An 18,962-nucleotide genomic window follows, 5' to 3' on the forward strand; every position below is an offset into this window, starting at 1 on the left:
TCACCATCATCATCTATAGGTCCTAGAACAGTACCAGATGAAGGGAATGGCTGTTAATGTTTTTCTGAGTGGTGCACGCACAGGATGGGAAACTCTCTTTTGGGCAAAAGTGTGGCTGACAGGCTATTCATGAGTTTTGAGCTCTGTTCCCGGGTAATGTTTATAAAGTTAGCACATCCAAACATGCTGTTATACTGTAGAAATAAATGTACTGTTTCCTTTTGAAGGATTTCAGTCCTCTAAAATACAAATGGAATAAATTTAGAACTGAAGAAATGCAAGAGCTAACCATATAATGTTCCTATGTGAGAAAATAGATTCATGCCCCCAACAGGGGGAGGGTGCAAAACAGACAACCTCCTTTAAATTAAGAAGTCCTGCCCTAGCTGGTTTGGCTCAGTGGATAGAGCAACGCTCTGCAGATTGAAGGGTCCGGGGTTGGATTCCGGTGAAGGGCACATGCCCGGGTTGTGGGCTTGATCCCCAGTAGGAGGCAGCCAATCAATGATTCTCTGTCATCATTCATATTTCTGTCTCTCCCTCTTCCTTCCTCTCTGAAATCAATAAAAATAAATTGTAAAAAAAGCATTAGCCCTAGCCGGTTTGGCTCAGTGGATAGAGCGTCGGCCTGCGGACTGAAGGGTCCTGGGTTTGATTCCAGCCAAGGGCATATGCCTGGATTGTGGGCTGGATCCCCAGTATGGGGCGTGCAGGAGGCAGCTGAACAATGATTCTCATTGATGTTTCTATCTCTCCTTCTCCCTTCCTCTCTGAAATCAATAAAAATGTATTTTTTTAAAAAGCAGCATTAAATTAAGGAGTCCTCACAGACATATCAACTAGGAGTTTGATTCAAGGTATATTGTCCTACAATGTACACTGTGTCAATTATCTGATGTATAATTATGTTAGAATTGTGACGCAAGGCCCTAAAGTCTTCTTCATTTTCACAGGCCTTATCTGCTTCATGCATTTTCCGATATTTTGCTGAAGATGTTCCACAGTTAGTTGTGCCCAGAGTTTTATTTCTTGGGTTTCCTCTGCCAGTAGGTGAGGCAGACAACCCTGCCACAATCACTGCCTTCAAAGGTCCAACAATTTCTCTCCTGTGTAAACCCTCTACCACCTACTGAAGTCTTATTTCTGGAAAAGGATTTCCCAAGGCCATTATATTTCTACCAACCAGGAGCTCACTCATGACATGTGACACATGAAACAGCACGGATAAGGTCTATGGTGCCACGAAAGGCTCTCCCAGTCTGTATGCACACTTGTCTCAGCAGACACTTATAAGCCATATAATGAGCTAGAATGTTTTAGTCAAGAGTCTTCCGCCTTGATTGCATCACAGTTTACTCCTGTGTGGTTTTTGTGACATACAATATGACATAACTGGTCACTGAAGGTACTACCACATTCCCTGCGTTCATAAGGTTTCTCTGTGCCAATTCTGTTATCTGCGGAGGCTGCGCCCCTGGCACCTGGCGGTCCCACAGTGGCCATGTTCCCATCCGCTAGGAACCCACTGATGTGTAATGAAATCTGACCTGCCACTGAAGGCATCCGAACAGTCATCGCATCAACAGAGGTTTTCTCCTGTACTCTGTCACTCGAGTGAGCTGAGCTGTGACTCTTTGAAAAAGGGTTTTCCAACTTGACGGAACCTACGCATTTCTCTCTGGTGTGCAACATTCCCTTATGATACACCAGGCATGACAGGTGGGCGAAGGCTTTCCCACAATCAGAGCACCCGTAGGGTCTCTCTCCTGTATGAGTTCTTCGATGTCTGTTGAGGCACGACTTATCTCTAAAAGCCTTTCCGCAGTCAATGCACGTATAGGGCTTCTCCCCTGTGTGAATTCTCTGATGGTTAATGAGACCTGACTTGTGTGAACAAGATTTGCCACATTCGGTACACACAAAGGGAGTCTTTCCGGTGTGAAATCTCTGATGTGATATCAGGCAAGTTTTCTGGCTGAAACCTTTTCCACACTCAGTGCATACATAGGGTTTCTCTCCAGTGTGAGTCCGTTGATGTATTAGGAGATTGCCCTTCTGGATGAAGCCTTTGCCACATTCGTTGCATCTATAGGGTTTCTCTCCCGTGTGAGTTCGCTGATGTACAATGAGATTGCCCTTCTGGATGAAGCCTTTCCCACAGTCACTGCATATAAACGATTTCTCTCCTGTGTGAGTTTTCTGATGGGCATTGAGCTGTGATTTCCAGCGAAAGGTTTTGTCACATTCTGTGCATTCGTAAGGTTTTTCTCCCGTGTGAGTTCTCTGATGTTCGATGAGCCTGGACTTTCTGGAGAAGGCTTTGTCACACAGACTGCATCCATGCGGCTTCTCTCCTGTGTGAACTCTCTGATGATTAATGAGCCGAGACTTCTTGATGAAGCCTTTTCCACATTCATCGCAAACGTAGGGTTTCTCTCCTGTGTGTGTCTTCTGATGAGCGAGTAGCCGTGATTTCTTGGGGAAGGCTTTGTCACATTCGGTGCACTCATACCGTCTCTCTCCTATATGAGTTTTCTGATGTTCAGTGAGCCTGGACTTCCTGGAGAAGGCCTTCCCACATACGCTGCACCCATGAGGTTTCTCTCCCGTATGAACTCTCTGGTGATCTATGAGGCGAGACTTCTTGATGAAGTCTTTCCCACATTCACCGCATACATGGGGTTTATTTATCTTCTGAGTCCTTTGCGCCTTAAGGGATTGGGAGTTTGTGTTTACAGAATTAACACATTCAGGAAATTTTATTTCAGTATGATGTTGCTCATGCTTTGCATGGAGGAAAGATTTCGCATGTCCATTAACCTCAACTGGGTTCTTTACTTCACAGCTTCTGTTCTGGTTAACCAAACTTGTATTTGATTTCAATGCTTTCCCATGCAAGTCAAATGTATCATGATTTTGCCTTAAAGGAAAATTACTTTTACTCCAATGAATGATGTTTCCAAATGCATTATGTTCATGGCACTGTACTGTTCTCTTTAGACATCTTTGCTTTTGCAAGTATCTCTGTAGGTGACCATCGTTTTTCTTGGTTTCTAGGAAAGAAGAGAAAAATGAACCTTTCCATGAGCTTGGTATGGAATAATACTATTTCACTAACAGCTCTGTGAAGACCGATGCTTTATTGATAACACTGATCTCAGTTTAAAGAAACTCCAAGCTAATATGTTTATTACTTAGGCAAGGTTAAAATACAATAATATAAACAAAAATAAAAGATAAAAACAGTCATTGTATAAATAAGGTTAATTCATTCCAAATGAGTAAATACAGCCATAGCCAGTTTGGCTCAGTGGATAGAGAGTTGGTCCAAAGGGTCTCAGGTTCGATTCCAGTCAAGGGCACGTACCTTGGTTGCAGGCTCTTCCCCAGCCTGGGCCCTAGTTCAGGCTCATGCAGGAGGCAACCAAATGATGTGTTTCTCACATTGATATTTCTCTCTGTCTTTTCCTCTCTCTTCTACTCTCCCTAAAAAAAAAAAAAAATCAATGGAAAAATATCCTCAGGTGAGGATTAAAAAAAAAGGGGGGGGGGCCCTAGCTAGTTTGATTCAATGAACAGAGTGTTGGCCTATGGACAGAAGGTCCCGGGTTCGATTCCAGTCAAGGGCACATGCCTGGGTTGCGGGCTCGATCCCCAGTAGGGGGCGTGCAGGAGGCAGCCGATCAATGATTCTTTCTCATCATTGATGTTTCTAGCTCTCTCTCCCCTTCCCTTCCTCTCTGAAATCAATAAAATATATATAATTTAAAAAAAGGGGGGGTACATGCCTGGATTGCTGGTTTGATCCCCAGTAGAAAGCGTGCATAAGGCAACCAATCTATGATTCTCTCATCATTTATGTTTCTATCTCTTTCTCCCTCTCTGAAATAAAAAAAAAAATTTTTTTAATGAGTAAATATAAATTTGCTTGCTTTCTAATAACCTTATAAAGCATGCTGGGATAGTAAAATCAAAACAAATTACTATTAGCACTTGAGCACAGAGATAGATATTTGTTTTAAAATGATGTGGGACACATTCAGACATCCATAAATCCTTATTAAATGATTACTATACACCAAGCCTTGTGCTGGTTATGAGCATATAGAAACAGTCCTTATTTTCACTGAGCATACATTCTGGTTAGGGAAAAGTGAACCAGCAAGCAATGATAAAGAAGGCAGGTACAAACTGTGGAAAGTGGTTTGAGGGAGCAATGGAAAGCACAGTGGAAGAAATCAGGATATAATCTGAAGAGAGGAAAAAGATAAGGCTCACTCATAGTTTCAATATAGGGCAGTTAATACGTATGAGGAATCAGGTAATATTCCTAATTATTTGACTTGGGGAACTGAGTAGGTGGGTAGTGCCTTTTCAGTAAAAATTTTTTAAAACTGATTTTAGAGAGAGGGGGGGGAGAGAGAAACATTGATTGGCTGCCTCCCCCATACACCCCACCCGGGGATTGAACCCGCAACCCAGGCATGCACTCTGATCGGGAATCAAACCTGACACCCTTTGGTGTGCGGCCGACACTCCAACCAACCAAACCAAACCGGCCAGGGCGGTGGGTAGTGCCTTTTCATGAGAAAAGAAATATTGAAGTTCACAATGTGGGGAATTCAAGTGTGTACTTCCAAAGCACATCAACCTTCGGGTGGCTTTCAGATATCCGATATAGACACGAAGAACTCAACTGGATACAGAAATCTTGAGAAAGGTCTTAACTGGAGATAGCAACGTGGGAATCATTAGCTGTAAATATTATATTAGGACAGAGGACTGAATGAGATCATGTTTGAGAAAGTGTGTAGACTGAAAGATGAAGGCATGGGATCAAGTTTATAGTTAATGTAACATTAAGAGTTTGGGTTTTACACTTCTAGGAATATATCTAAGGATAATATAAATCAAACTTCCAAACCTCATCATTCTACCCCATTACTAACAAAATCCACAACAGTTAGCCTGGAAATAAAAGTTCCATTACCAATAATTACCCCATTTATCCACGTTGACACTCCACCAGTTCCCCTACAAATACCTTCTAAAACTGGCCTTCAAGTGGCAGGTTTCAGGCCAATCTTTTGACAGTGCACATTTCTAACTTGATACCTTCATTCTTTGCCCTTCATCTTCATTCTGTCCTAGCCATGCCTCCTGTCTATCACATGATCATTTCCCCATTCTATGTCACTGTAAACGGCTTCCCTAAATCTCTAAAGTATCCCGTCTTTACTGTTCATGTTGACTTGACACAGCCCTGAATTGTAGCAAAAGTTGAACGTCTACCTATTACATGCAGACTGTATTTGTTACTAAAATCTTACTCCTAAAATGTATGGCTTTAGTTCTCACTCAGTTTAACCTCTTCTGGCACATTAGCGCTGTCGTTCACCAACTAGGCTCAAGAGGGCGTTTTCAGCATTATACATAGACTAGCCAGGCCGTAATCCCAACGCTATCAAAAACACTCTCAGAAGAAGAGGTCCTGCCTGGTATGTGTATTGAGAAACCATGCATTGACCGGCCGGTGTGGCTCAGTGGTTGAGCGTCAACCTCTAAACCTGGAGGTCAGTGTTCTATTTCGGTCAGGGCACATGCCCAGGTTGCAAACTCAATCCTCAGTGCAGGGGGCAGGAGGCAGCCAATCAATGATTCTCTCTCATCATTGATTTTTTAAAAAATATATGTTTATTGATTTCAGATAGGAAAGGAGAGGGAGAGAGAGAGAGAAACATCCATGATGAGAGAGAATCATTGATCGGCTGCCTCCTGCACACTCCCTACTGGGGATTGAGCCTGGGCATGTGCCCTTGACCGGAATTGAACCCGGGACCCCTCAGTCCGCAGGCCGACACTCTATCCACTGAGCCAAACTAGCTAGGGCAATAAAAATATTTTTTAAAAAGAAGATATTCGGAAGCTGACCACCCCTCACCCTCTCTATCCAGATTGAAGACACGTGTTCTGCTTTGTACTACAAATAGGCTCCTAACTGGATTTCAAACTTCAACCTCTGCCTGCTGCCATCTACTTTCTACAAAGTAGCCACAAGGATCATTTTAAATATAAATTACATCCTGTCACTCCTCTACTGAAACCTCTCAAATGTTTGTTCATCTCATTATTTATATATATACATATATATATATACATATATATATATATATATATATATTTTAAATATATAAATTATTAATTTCAGAGAGGAAGGGAGAGGGAGAGAGAGATAGAAACATCAATGATGAGAGAGAATCATTGATCAGCTGCCTCCTGCATGCCCCACACTGGGGACTGAGCCCGCAACCCAAGCATGTGCCCTGACAGGGAATCGAACCGTGACCTCCTGGTTCATAGTTGGATGCTCAACGAGTGAGCCATGCCAGCCGGGACACCTCATACTTTTAAAAATCAAGCTCCTGAAATGTCCTTGAAATGTCCTACATGACCTGTTCACTCCAAAATCTAGCTACCACCACATCGCCCTTATCTCCATGTTATCTCCATCACGGTCCCTCTCGCCCACCCCACTGTATTCACACAGGCTTCCTTGAGATTCTTCCTGGGCCTATGAACCTGCTATTTTGTCTACTTTGGAATGCAATTCACTCAACGGACCTGCTCACATCCCTCACGTAGTTGCTTAAAGGCATTTTACCAAAGAGGCATTCCCCGTCCTAGATGACTGAAGACCTAATAGATTCCTGGCTGCTAACAGCAGCTCCCAGTCCCCTCACACACTATTCTCTTTTGCTGTTTGATTGATCTTCTCAGCATTTTTCACTTCAAGACACCTTATTTATATAGACTTATTTTGATGAATTTTATGTCTTCTTTTAGAATAAAATGGCCAAGCATTATCTTGGAGGCGGTGTTCATGGCTGTCAGCGCCAGTGTGTAACAGGTTATCCGACAACATTTAGCGCAATCAAAAAGGATTTAAAGCAATGGACCAAGCAAAGATTCTCATGTATGGAAAATATTGTGGAGGCTCCTTTAAATATAGTTGACCCTGAGTTTAGCGGGGGCAGGTGGGGGGGAGCAAACTGTATAAGCAGATCACACCATATAATGAAGGTCATTGACAAAAGAGAAATGTCCATCTTATATGACTGGCATGGCTATGATTAATTGGGATGTAATGTCACCAAAATATCATAAGGAAAGGGAAAGCTTTAAGAAAATGAATCCAGCCTTGGCTGTTGCTGCTCAGTGGTTGGATTGTCAGCCTGTGCACTGAAGGGTCTCAGGTTCAATTCCGATCAGGGGTTGCAGATTCCATCCCCGGCCCAGGTCAGGGAGCAAGCAGTAGGCAACCAATTGATGTGTCTCTCTCACATCAAGGCTTCTCTCTCCCTCCCTTCTTCCCTTTCACTCTCTCTAAAAGTAAATGGGAAAAATATCCTTGGGTGAGGATTAACAAAAGTAAGTAAATAAATAAATAAAATCCTAACCCCCAGTCAAAGAGGGGGGGGCAGGTGTTAGGAAGGGAAAACAATCTTATCCAACAGGGCGAGAAGGTGCTGTAGTCAGAAGACAGTGCTAACATCACACATCTCTCCTTGAACAGAGGCAATGGAAGGTGGAATTTCCGAGCAAGAAAATGAAGGGACAGGTACTGTTCCTGGGGGAAGAAAGATGGTGAGACTGAGAACTGTAAGAAGAAACAGAGAGTGGGGACAATCAAGACCTCGATGGAACAAACAGGGATCAAGTCCAAGAAGAGACCTGTTCCTCTAAACACCTACAGAAAGAGAGCTCCTTTATGGGTGGTTCGTCGGGGCTCTGTGTACGTGTCCTCAGACACCTCACGCTGTGACACCTCTGAACGACTGGACCAGGACTTCCCCGGCCGCCTTCCTTGCTGGCTCTCTCTCACTCACCCGAGCAGATCCCACTGTGGAGTCCACCTTCTCTTGTCCATGGTTCCCCTCGTTCCAATCTGGACAGTGTGTCTGGCTTGCTGGCTGGATACCCTGTTCATGGGAAGTGACAGAAGAGACAGGCTCTTTGACACGGGCTTTGGTGTGCTAACACGGAAGAATGTTATACCTCAGGAACTACGCAGCCTGCAGGTCAGCAAAGGAAAGGCTGTTCTCTGGACTAGGGCACATTATACCCTCTAACCTGGGACCAGAGAGGGGACTGAGACTCATCCACTACTTCAGAGCATCACAGACACTCCAGACCTTTCAGAAGCCATGAAAGGCCACCCTCTGAGTGACATAGGGGAGCTGTCCTCACCCAGTGACACCAGGTGGCTGTAGGTCTCCAACATCACGTCCCTGTACAGGTCCTTCTGCTCGGGGCCCAGGAACTGCCACTCCTCCCAGGTGAAGTCCACGGCCACATCCTCCAGTGTGAGCGATTCCTGTAATAACAGGTCCTGTTTAATAGGAGTGTTTCTCTTGTTATTGAAAGGGAAGGAATGTGAAGAAAGTTGTTCTGCTCATTTTTACCATATGGGCTACATCTATATTAAGTGTTTTGATTTTTTAAAAATACATTTTTATTGATTTCGGAGAGGAAGGGAGAGATAGAACCATCAATGATGAGAGAGAATCATTGATTGGCTGCCTTCTGCACCCCCCAACACTGGGGATTGAGCCTGCAACCCAGACATGTGCCCTTGACCAGAATAGAACCCGGGACCCTTCAGTCCTCAGGCCAACACTCCATCCACTGAGCCAAACCAACTAGGGCTGTTTTGATTTTTTTAAAACTACATTGTTATAGAAGGAAAATCTATCCATATTCAACATCAATCTCTAGTAAACTATTCTGTAATCATGCAGTCAACCATCATTCTACAAATCAAGTATTTATGTAATAAGTAGTCATTAAATCCTTTCTCAAACCAGAAATATTTGCATTTGCATGTAATATATATGTGTATATATATATTTAAAGGCACATATTTGCCAGGCACTAAATATATACTACTAATGTCAAGGTAACTAACACATATTCCATTCCTGCATTTACTGTCAATCTTGATAGCCATCATCGGAATCACCCAGAAAAACACATGCAGACAGTATAATTATAAGACACTACATATTAAACAAATATATTTTATACATTAGGAGAAATAAAGCATTTTCCCCAAACATCTGTCTAGCATCTAAGAACAGGACTATTCAAGTCATTACGCAGACTAAGAAAGTAAACAGCAGCCTTCAAGAAACAGATATAGTCACGTGCTACGTAACAACGTTTCGGCCAATGATGGACCACGTATACAAGGATGTGTGGTTGGGAGGTAGTAAGAGAGGAGGCAGTAGGAAGTGGCTTTGAACACAGGAAAGGGTGTTCTATCTTAGAGAGGAGGATGCAGGAAGGGAAAGCCTCTGGGACCCCAACAACCTTAGCAGACAACAGAACTTTCCACACTGCCTACTGCCAAACCTGACTCAAACACCAGCTCAGCCACGTGGCCACACAGGACCTTTGAGTGCCATGCAATCCTTCCATTTTCTTAGGCCACTGAGGTTTTGTTTCTAGATTAATCCCCACTGCAGTGTGGCTGGGTCGATGGGTCACTGTTATGGTCCCATGAAAACCTGTGCCCGCTGAGCTCTCATGGTCCATTCTCAGAGGGATCTCTGAGGAGCCCCGCATGGCATTTACAGGAAAGCTGAAGTGAAGGACACTGTCTCGTATCTCAGCTCTAGGAAGAACCATACACAATGTCCTGCCCCAGCTGGTTTGGATCAGCGGAGAGAGCGTCGGTCTGCGGACTGAAGAGTCCTGGGTTCGATTCCAGTCAAGGACACGTGCCTGGGTTGCGGACTCGATCCCCAGTTCTAGGCGTGCAGGAGGCAGCCGATCAATGATGCTCTCTCATCATTGATGTTTCTATCTCTCTCTCCCTCTCCCTTCCTCTCTGAAATTAATTAAATGTGTGTGTGTATATATACATATATATTATATATATATATATGTTTTTTAAATTATCTAAAACCTAAATGTCAGGAAACATAGAGTGACACCCTCCGAGGAAAGGCCTGCTGTCCCCTCTGTCAGTGTACAGCCTGCTCTCCTCATGGCTCTCTGGCCGTGATGTCAGAGATGTCAGAGATGTTAGACAGAAGGTGACAGCTCATGGACCCGTACGATGCTCCAGTCACACTATGTCCCAACATCAGTCATTTAGTGAGGCTCCCGGGAACAATACATTCCTCATCCTATTTTGCCTTAATGTTGAAGTTAGAGGCTAAATTTATTTCTGCACAAATCGTACTGTTCTTTAATTCAATTGTGTTTTCAAGTCCTCCAGCAATCAACCACGGAATGAAGGAAAGAATAAAACAAACCCAACGTCACCTGGTCCTTAATCATTGTCTTCTGTTATTGGGAAATGGCCAGGAAGATGGACGCTGTGTCTTTGGTCTATTCTTGAGCTGCTCGAAATTTCTGGGTAGAAATCTTAGACTCTGGTCAGTGGTGTCCCCACAAATGATGACATCCAGGTCCTGAGACCGCCTCCTCAGGGCACCTGGTAGATCCTGTTCCTCGAGCCAGGACCTGCGGACTGAAAAGTAAATTCGCTTTGAGTGCACTTTTCCTCTGGGTCCAGATGCTGTCCCTGCTACTGTCACTCGGCTGATTTCAAAGCCATCTGTCCCTTTATCTGGAGCTCTGGTGGCTGTTACCCTCTGGAGCAATAAAACATAAGATTCTGAAGGTGTGGGCAGTATGTGTTCCCTCTGTGAGGTCAAAGCGGGGTGAGAGGGCAAAGGAGAACCAGCACAATGCGATGCCCCACGGCAGGGGACGTCTCTCACATATATTTTTGGACAGAAACGTATAAAAGGCGAGGATCCGGACACCTATTTCTTTAATATTATATGTGTTCATGTATCGGTTCAGAAATCTCTGTACAACTCATTGTAAACACACTTCAGTGTAAAGACAAATGCACTAAGCCAAGCATTTTCACTAATCGTTATGTGATACCAAGGAAAACAAATATAAAAAATTAAAGCATATAGAGCAAGACTATTGTTTGTGGATATAGACACACTTTGTAACAGTATAAAACATGCATTATATAAAAGAAGTTCAAGCCCTAGCCGGCTTGGCTCAGTGGATGGAGCGTCGGCCTGAGGACTGAAGTGTCCCAGGTTCGATTCCGGCCAGGGGCACATGCCTGGGTTGCCGGCTCGATCTCCAGTGGGGTGCGTGCAGGAGGCAACCGATCAGTGATTCTCTCTCATCGTTGACATTTCTTTCTCTCTCTCCTCTCCTTTCCTCTCTGAAACTAATAAATATATTTTTTAAAAAAAACAAGTTCAAGATTGTGGTTATGGGGGATGAGAGCATGAGTGGGGGGGGGGAGGCTGGGGGTTAATGGGGGGATGAGGACACATTTGTAATACCTTAAACAATAAAGAAATTAAAAAAACGACTGTGGTTATCTTTGGGGAGGAAAGAAGGGGAGGGATGAAAGGATATCACTTAAATTGCATTTGCATCAGTTTATCTCTTTAAAAAGTACCAACAGCAATGTGTGTGTGTGTGGGGGGAGGGCGGGGGAGAGAAAGAGAGAGAAAGAGAGGACTTTATGATGGGAAATCCCTTTGACTGGAAATGGCAGAGCAGGCAGCTCCAAGAACCCATCCGGCAACAGCAATGTCAAAACATCAAGTGAGAACAATCCAATACATCCTACATATGTCCAGTGAAACCATATACATACTTACTCTAAAGCCAAGAGCAAGGCAAGGATGCACAGTATAACCACTATTATCTAGTACCATTCTGGAAATGAAACCCCACTAACTGGATGAAGAACCAAGTAAGACTAATCAATAATAGATCAGAGGAAGCAAACGATAAGGCATTCCCTAACATGATTAATCAAGAGTCAGTTTCAGAGATTTGAGTAAACATGTATCAAAAATAAGTTTTAGCCCAATCAGCATGGCTCAGTGGTTGAGCTTCAACCTATAAACCAGGAGGTCACTCTCTGATTGATTCCCAGTCAGGGGACATGCCCAGGTTGCGGGTTCACTCCCCAGTGTGGGGCGTACAGGAGGCAGGCGATCAATGATTCTCTCTCATCCTGGATATTTCTATATCTCTCTCCCTCTCCCTTCCTTTCTGAAATCAATAAAAATATATTAATAAATAAATAAAATAAGTTTTAGCCCTGGCTGGGTAGCTCAGTTGGTTACAGTGTCATCCCAACACCAAGACTGTGGGTTCTATGTCTGGTTAGACACATATAAGAAGCAACCAGTAAATGAGTAAAAAAGTGGAACAACACATTGATGTGTTTTTTTTCCCCTCTCTCTCAATTAAAATTTTTTTAAAAAATTTTAGTCAGATGACTGATTACAAAATTTATATCTAAAAATTGATAACATTCCCAAACAAAATTTTTATAACAGTGTTACATGACTGAATATTTTGTGGGAATAGTTTAATACTGTGCATTGAATACTTTCAATAGAGATATTACCAGAATCCAAAATCCACTTCTAGAAATGTTTGCAAAGGAAATAATGGCAAACACATGCAAACCTGATGTAAAACTATTATTTAGGCCTATTAGTAGAGGAGTAACGGAATGAGTAAAAGTACACCCATCTAATGAAATACTATGCAGTTATTAAAAATGCTAACAATCTATATTTAGTAAAAAGAAATGTACCTCAAAGGTATGTACAGCATAAGCACATGAAAACATGCTGGACTTCATTAATCTTCAGAGAACTGCAAATCAAAATCACCATTGAGATACCACTTCACAGCCCCTAGAATGGCTATAGCAAAACCAGGAAAATAGCAAGTGTTGGTGAGGATGTGGGGGAACTGGAACCCTCATGCACGTCTGGTGGGAATGTAAAATGGCACAGGCACTTCGGGAATGTCTGGCAGTTCATCCAACGATTAAACATATTCAGTGCTCACCTCACTGAATTCTTTTCTTTTCTTTTTTATTTCAGAGAGGAAGGGAGGGGAGAGAGAGAGAAACATCAATGATGAGAATCACCTATCGGCTGCCTCCTGCATGCCCCACACTGGAGATCGAGCCTGCAACCCGGGCATGTGCCCCAACCAGGAATCAAACCATGACCTCCATGATGCTCAACCACTGAGCCACACCGGCTGGGCCACCTCACTGAACTCATAATTATGAGCTACTCTGCTCCCCATGATTTTATTATTAAAAATTTCAAATATATAGCAAAGCTTAAGGAATTTTACATTTGAATACCTGTATGCCTATCACATAGGTTTTATCATGCCTTTGTTTCCTTTATTATAGTGGGGCCTTGACTTACGAGTGTCCCGACTAACTTCTCTCGGCCGATTTTTTGCGTTGAGTTGATAGAGTAATTTGAGTTAACGAGCTCCTTAACGAACTCGGTCTCGGATGAATTAAACTCGTAAGTCAAGGCCCCGCTGTATCTATCTATCTATATGTTACTGCTCTACTCATCAGTAATCTATCTTTAGTCTTTAAGGTGGAGGAAATATTTCAATGGCAAACACATGCAAAGCTGATGTAAAACTATTATTTAGGCCTATTAATTGATTGAGAGGGAGAGAGAAACATCGATTTGTTGTTCTACTTATTTATTCATTCATTTACCATATGATCCAGAAATTTCACTCCAGGATTATATCAGAGAAGTAAAAACATGCCCACACAGCTTTAACCAATTTGACTCAGTGAACAGAGTGTCAGCCTGTGGACTGAATGGTCCCGGGTTTGATTCCAGTCAAGAGCATATATGCCTGGGTTGTGGGCTGGATCCCCAGAAGAGGGTGTGCAGGAGGCAGCCAATCAATGATTCACTCTCATCATTGATGTTCCTCTCTCTCTCTCCTTCTTGCTTCCTCTCTGAAATCGATAAAAACATACTAAACAAACAAACAAACATGCCCACACAAAAGTTTGTACGCAGATGTTATAGCAACATTATTTATAATAGCCCAAATGTGGAAACAACTCAAATATCCACCAGCCGATAAAGGGATAAACAGAACGTGCTGTATCCACACAATGGCTCAGTATTGAGGTATAAAAAGGAATCCATGCTACCACGTAGATAAACCTCCAAAACATGATGTCGAGTAAAAGAAGCCGTCACAAAAGATCACGTTATATGACTGCATTTATATGAAATGTCCAAAACAGGCAAATCTATAGAGACCACAAAGAAAGTGGTTGCTGCCCTAACCGGTTTGGCTCAGTGGATAGAGCGTCGGCCTGTGGACTGAAGGGTTCCAGGTTCGATTCTGGTCAAGGGCATGTACCTTAGTTGTGGGCACATCCCCAGTAGGAGGTGTGCAGGAGGCAGCTGATTGATGTTTCTCTCTCATTGATGTTTCTAACTCTCTATCCCTCTCCCTTCCTCTCTGTGAAAAATCAATAAAATATATTAAAAAAAAAAGTGGTTGCTTACAAATGGGGAATGGAAGGACAGAGGTGGTAACTAGAAGGCACATGGTTTCTTTTTGAGGTGGTGGAATGTTCTGAAATTGACTGTTGACTATGACTATATTAAAAACCACTGAATTGTACACTTTAAATGGGTACGTTGTGTGGTATATGACTAATAAAACTGTTATTTTTAGAAAGCTCTGAGTAGCCCTAACCAGTTTGGCTCAGTGAATAGAGCATCGATCTGTGAACTGAGGGGTCCCAGGTTCGATTCTGGTCAAGGGCATGTACCTTGGTTGCAGGCACATCCCTAGGTGTGCAGGAGGCAGCTGATCGATGTTTCTCTCATCGACATTTCTAACTCTCTATCCCTCTCCCTTCCTCTCTGTAAAAAAAAAAAAAAAAAAAATCAATAAAATGTATTAAAAAAAAAAAAAAAAAGGAATCCCACCAAACATCCAATTTTAAAAAAAAGAAAGAAAGAAAAGCTCTGAGTAGAACTCTCATCATATGCGTACTGGAAGATTTAGGGGGAAATGTATAAATGTTTGCAATGTACTTTGAAATACATTTTTTTTAATGTAAAAAGATGAGTTAATGACAAGCAGAATTGTGATATATGGATAGATATGTAGTAAAGGAAACACAATAGAATCATGGGAAAACCTAAGCATATAGGTATTCAAATGTACAATTCTTTTTTAAAATTTTATTTTATTGATTTCAGAGTAGAAGGGAGAGGGAGAGAGAGATAGAAACATCAATTATGAGAAAGTCACTGATCAGCTGCCTCCTGCAACAAGCCACACTGGGGATCGAGCCACAACCCAGCATATTCCCTGATAAGGAATCGAATCGTAACTTCCTGGTTCATAGGTCAATGCTCAACCACTAAGCCACTCCGGTAGGGTTCCAATGTACAATTCTTTAAACTTTGCTATATATTTGAAAATGTTCATGATAAAATCATGGGGAACAGGGATGCTCATAGTAAGGGTTCAGTGAGGTGAGCAGAAACAAAAATGAAATGATTTAATATAATTGCTCTTCTATAAAACAGTAAATTTAAAGAAAAGAACAAAAAAGGTCAAAAGTAAAAAAAACAAAAAACCCACCATTCACAATGGCCAAAAATTTAAAAGTCAAGGTGAAGATGAGGGACAGGGAGCCACATCCTTAGTAAATGCAGAATCCTAACCTGTTCTTAAAAGTGACAACTGAATATTTAAGTATTTAAGCTCCATCTAAATGAATATACACATTGAGTGATTCCAGTCATAATGGCAAGGATTTGCCTCTTATTATACTGTTAACAGAAATTAAATATATATATTTAAAGAAAAAAATTTATGTTTGTTATATGAATGTTTATGATATGAAATTAAGTGATGAGGCAAATTATCAGCGATGTATTGGAATTGTGCAAATCAAGCATAGAAAAATGAAGACTAAAAGAAACATCTATGAACATTTTAACAAAGGTGACCATTGGGGAACTGAATTGGGGGAACTGCGTGCTATTTGACTTGTGCTATAACGATGCTAAAAGGAAATATTTACCAGTGTGTGTGTGTGTGTGTGTGTGTGTGTGTGTGTGTGTGTGTGTGTGTGTCGCACAAATTTGCAGGAAGGGCAAAATCCTCATTTTAGTGGCAGCCTGACTTTTCAGATGCGCTTTGAATCGTCCACCTCCTACACGCTTTCAGGTCAAGATGATGCGGGGGGGATGTGGGAAGCCCAAAGCTTTGCAAAGAAGGTACGTTTGCAACTCACCCCACCCGCCCACCCCCAGCTTCGGCTCTCACAAATCCCCCAACGCATGAAACATCGGTTCCATCCCAAACACTGGTCACTGTCCATCAGCATCATCGCGAGCCCAGACCCCGGGCTGCTGACCGGGACCCCGGCTCCTGTCATTGAGCCGCATCTTAGATTCCCCAAAGCGAACAGACACTGCCTTCCCGATCAAAACCCAGTCCCCACCGCAGTCCTCAGTCACGCAGACACCAAGCCTGGCCACGGACTGTCAGCCGGGCACCTCGCCGGCCTTTCCCTACTGCCCCCTGCATCCCTCAGGGCTGACCCCACAGGCACCCCAACCACAGACTCCCGCTGTTGCCTCTCCCCCGCGGACCCTGCCCTCCCACCCGAACACTCAGACACCGCGATCCTTCCATCCTGTACCTCCGAGAGCTCCACCCGGAGACGGGCTTTTCTCGTGACCCCGCCGCGACCTTCCACCAGCTGCACCTCCGTGAATTCTTCGCCGCGCGTGTCCTCGCGCAGCCTATGCGCCGGCCTGCGGCGACCGAACAGAGTCGGAGGCATTTGTGCGGCGCACCGACGCCTGGACTTCCGGTTTCCACGGGGAAAATGTCTGCGCCGTGTCCTCATCGCATAAGGGAGCGGCCATCTTTCCACACTTGACGTACAAAAGGCGAAATAGCCGTTTGGACCCGAGTCGCCAGGGAAGGCTCGGGACGGTGAAAAGCCACCGAACGACTTCATTTCTCGGCGCTTCAAAACCCTGTAAACAAACTGCATTCACTTTCAGAAGCTCGAACTGGCGCCAGGCAAACGTGGGGCGGGCTGCGTCCACCTCAGCAACCTGGGGAGAAAGCTGTCCGCTTTGCACAGAGCACGATTCGGAAACACACCGCGGGCGCAGCCATCTTAGAAGTCAGGTGTCCGTACAAAGGAAAAGGACTTGTCCGCCGAGTTAGAAGAGCCAAGGTTCAGGCTGAAAGGCAAATACCCCGAAAATGCTTTTGGCGGAAAGATTTGGGGGACAGAAAAGGGTCTTCAGAAGGATAGCTATAAAGACAGACAAACACATACACCACACACCACACCACACCCATTCCCCCCACATCCACATACACCCACACACACATACACCCACACCCACACACACAAGCACACACACATACACACAAGCACTCACACATACACACACACATACACACACGCACACACACACATACACACACACATACACGCACGCACACACACACCCAGTGGGTCTTTTTGAGAACTGAAGGCCAGGATTTCTGGAAGGCATAAATAACTCCACAGAGAATACAAAGTTATGCAAGAATAGAAAAGTAGTCACAGTACAGGGTGTCCCCCAAAATGTATTCAATGGCCCTATTCGGCTTGGCTCAGTGGATAGAGCATCGGCCTGAAGGGTCCCAGGTTCAATTCCAGCCAAGGGCACATGCCTGGGTTGCGGGCTTGATCCCCAGTGGAGGGCGTGCAGGAGGCAGCCAATCAGTGATTCCCTCTCATCATTGATGTCTCTCTCTCTCTCTCTCTCTCTCTCTCTCGCTCTCGCTCTCTCTCCTTCTCTGAAATCAATAAATATATTTTTTAAAAAATGTATTCACACTTTTTTCCTGATAGCTCAGTTGATGCCTCTTTCTTTTCAGATTTAACCCATTGCAATTAATAACTATTCAAAGTGTGTATACATTTTGGGGGGACACCCTATATATTACATGGATGAGCTATACATCGTATGTAATAGCCATCATAATGTAAACACTACATCTGATTTTTTAAAATTGTGGTAATGCAATGAGTAAACTTTTCCCATGTTCTGTGAGCCATTTTAGCAAATTACCATACCAAACTGAGGAGGAGGTCATGGAAATCCCTGACTTATAGCCAATCCATCAGAAATACAGTAGGCCCCACCTGGCAATTGGCATCTGAAGTGGGGGTGGGTAGCAATATTGTAGGATTGGGCCCTTATCCTGACTCAAGGAAGGCATTGGCAGAATTGAATTGAATTGGACACACACTTGTTATCACAGAGAGAGTTGCCTGGTGTGGAAAAAAAAAAAAAACCCATGCATTTGGTGTCAGAAATATTATAAGGTAGAAAAACAGTTCTCATTTAGTTCTCATTATGCAGCTCTTTGGAATACAGTCTGGCAGTTCCTCAAACAGCTAAACACATTTACTATTCTGTGATCCAGCAAGCTCACTCCTAAGTTTACATCCACGAGAAATGAAAACATATGTCCACACAAAAATGTGTACATGTTTATAGAAGCATTAATTAAAAAAGCCCAAAAGTAGAAACAAATAGCCACGAACTGATGTAGAGAAAAAGAAAATGTGCCATATCCACACAATGGAATATTATTCAGGTGTAAAAACGAAGTCTAGAAACGTTGTAACATGGATAAACCTTCAAACTTTATGGTGGTGAAAGAAGTCAGTCACAAACACTGCATTTTATGACTGCACTTATAAAATGTCCAGAGTAAGCCAATTCATAGAGACAGAAAGTAGATTAGTAGTTACTTAAAGGTGGAGCAAATGGAGCTAGAATGGCATGGCATCCACCTATGAGGCAGGAGGTCACAGTTCGATTCCCCGTCAGGTCACATGCCCAGGTTGTGTGCTTCATCCATGTGAAACTTGCAGGAGGCAGCCAATCAATGATTCCCCCTCATCGTTAATGTTTCTCTTTCTCTCTCCCTTCCTCTCTAAAATCGATTAAATATATATATATATAATTGATTTTTTACAGAGAGGAAGGGAGAGGGGTAGA

At 43.2% G+C, this 18,962-nt stretch overlaps 1 protein-coding gene across 1 annotated transcript; it reads right to left on the reverse strand.

The window, feature by feature from the left end:
* ZNF613 (zinc finger protein 613) lies at nt 1-16,713 on the reverse strand. The gene is made up of 5 exons (XM_059665178.1): nt 16,586-16,713; nt 10,330-10,537; nt 8,248-8,374; nt 7,887-7,979; nt 1-3,053 (listed from the first exon to the last, which is right to left on the reverse strand). The coding sequence occupies exons 2-5, from the start codon at nt 10,342-10,344 to the stop codon at nt 1,321-1,323; spliced, it is 1,968 nt and encodes a 655-aa protein (XP_059521161.1). The 5' UTR covers nt 10,345-10,537; nt 16,586-16,713; the 3' UTR covers nt 1-1,320.
* Nucleotides 16,714-18,962: the final 2,249 nt, after the last annotated feature.

The sequence above is a fragment of the Myotis daubentonii genome, chromosome 15 (assembly GCF_963259705.1).
Source record: "Myotis daubentonii chromosome 15, mMyoDau2.1, whole genome shotgun sequence".
Classification (NCBI taxonomy): domain Eukaryota; kingdom Metazoa; phylum Chordata; class Mammalia; order Chiroptera; family Vespertilionidae; genus Myotis; species Myotis daubentonii.

What these genes read in the sequence shown, in the direction of transcription:
- ZNF613 (XM_059665178.1), bottom strand. An exon ending in CAGCCACCTGGTGTCACTGG is followed by an intron (nt 7,980 to 8,247) that starts GTGAGGACAGCT and finishes TCCCATGAACAG; the next exon opens with GGTATCCAGCCAGCAAGCCA. An exon ending in CCACAGTGGGATCTGCTCGG is followed by an intron (nt 3,054 to 7,886) that starts GTGAGTGAGAGA and finishes CTTCTTTCCTAG; the next exon opens with AAACCAAGAAAAACGATGGT.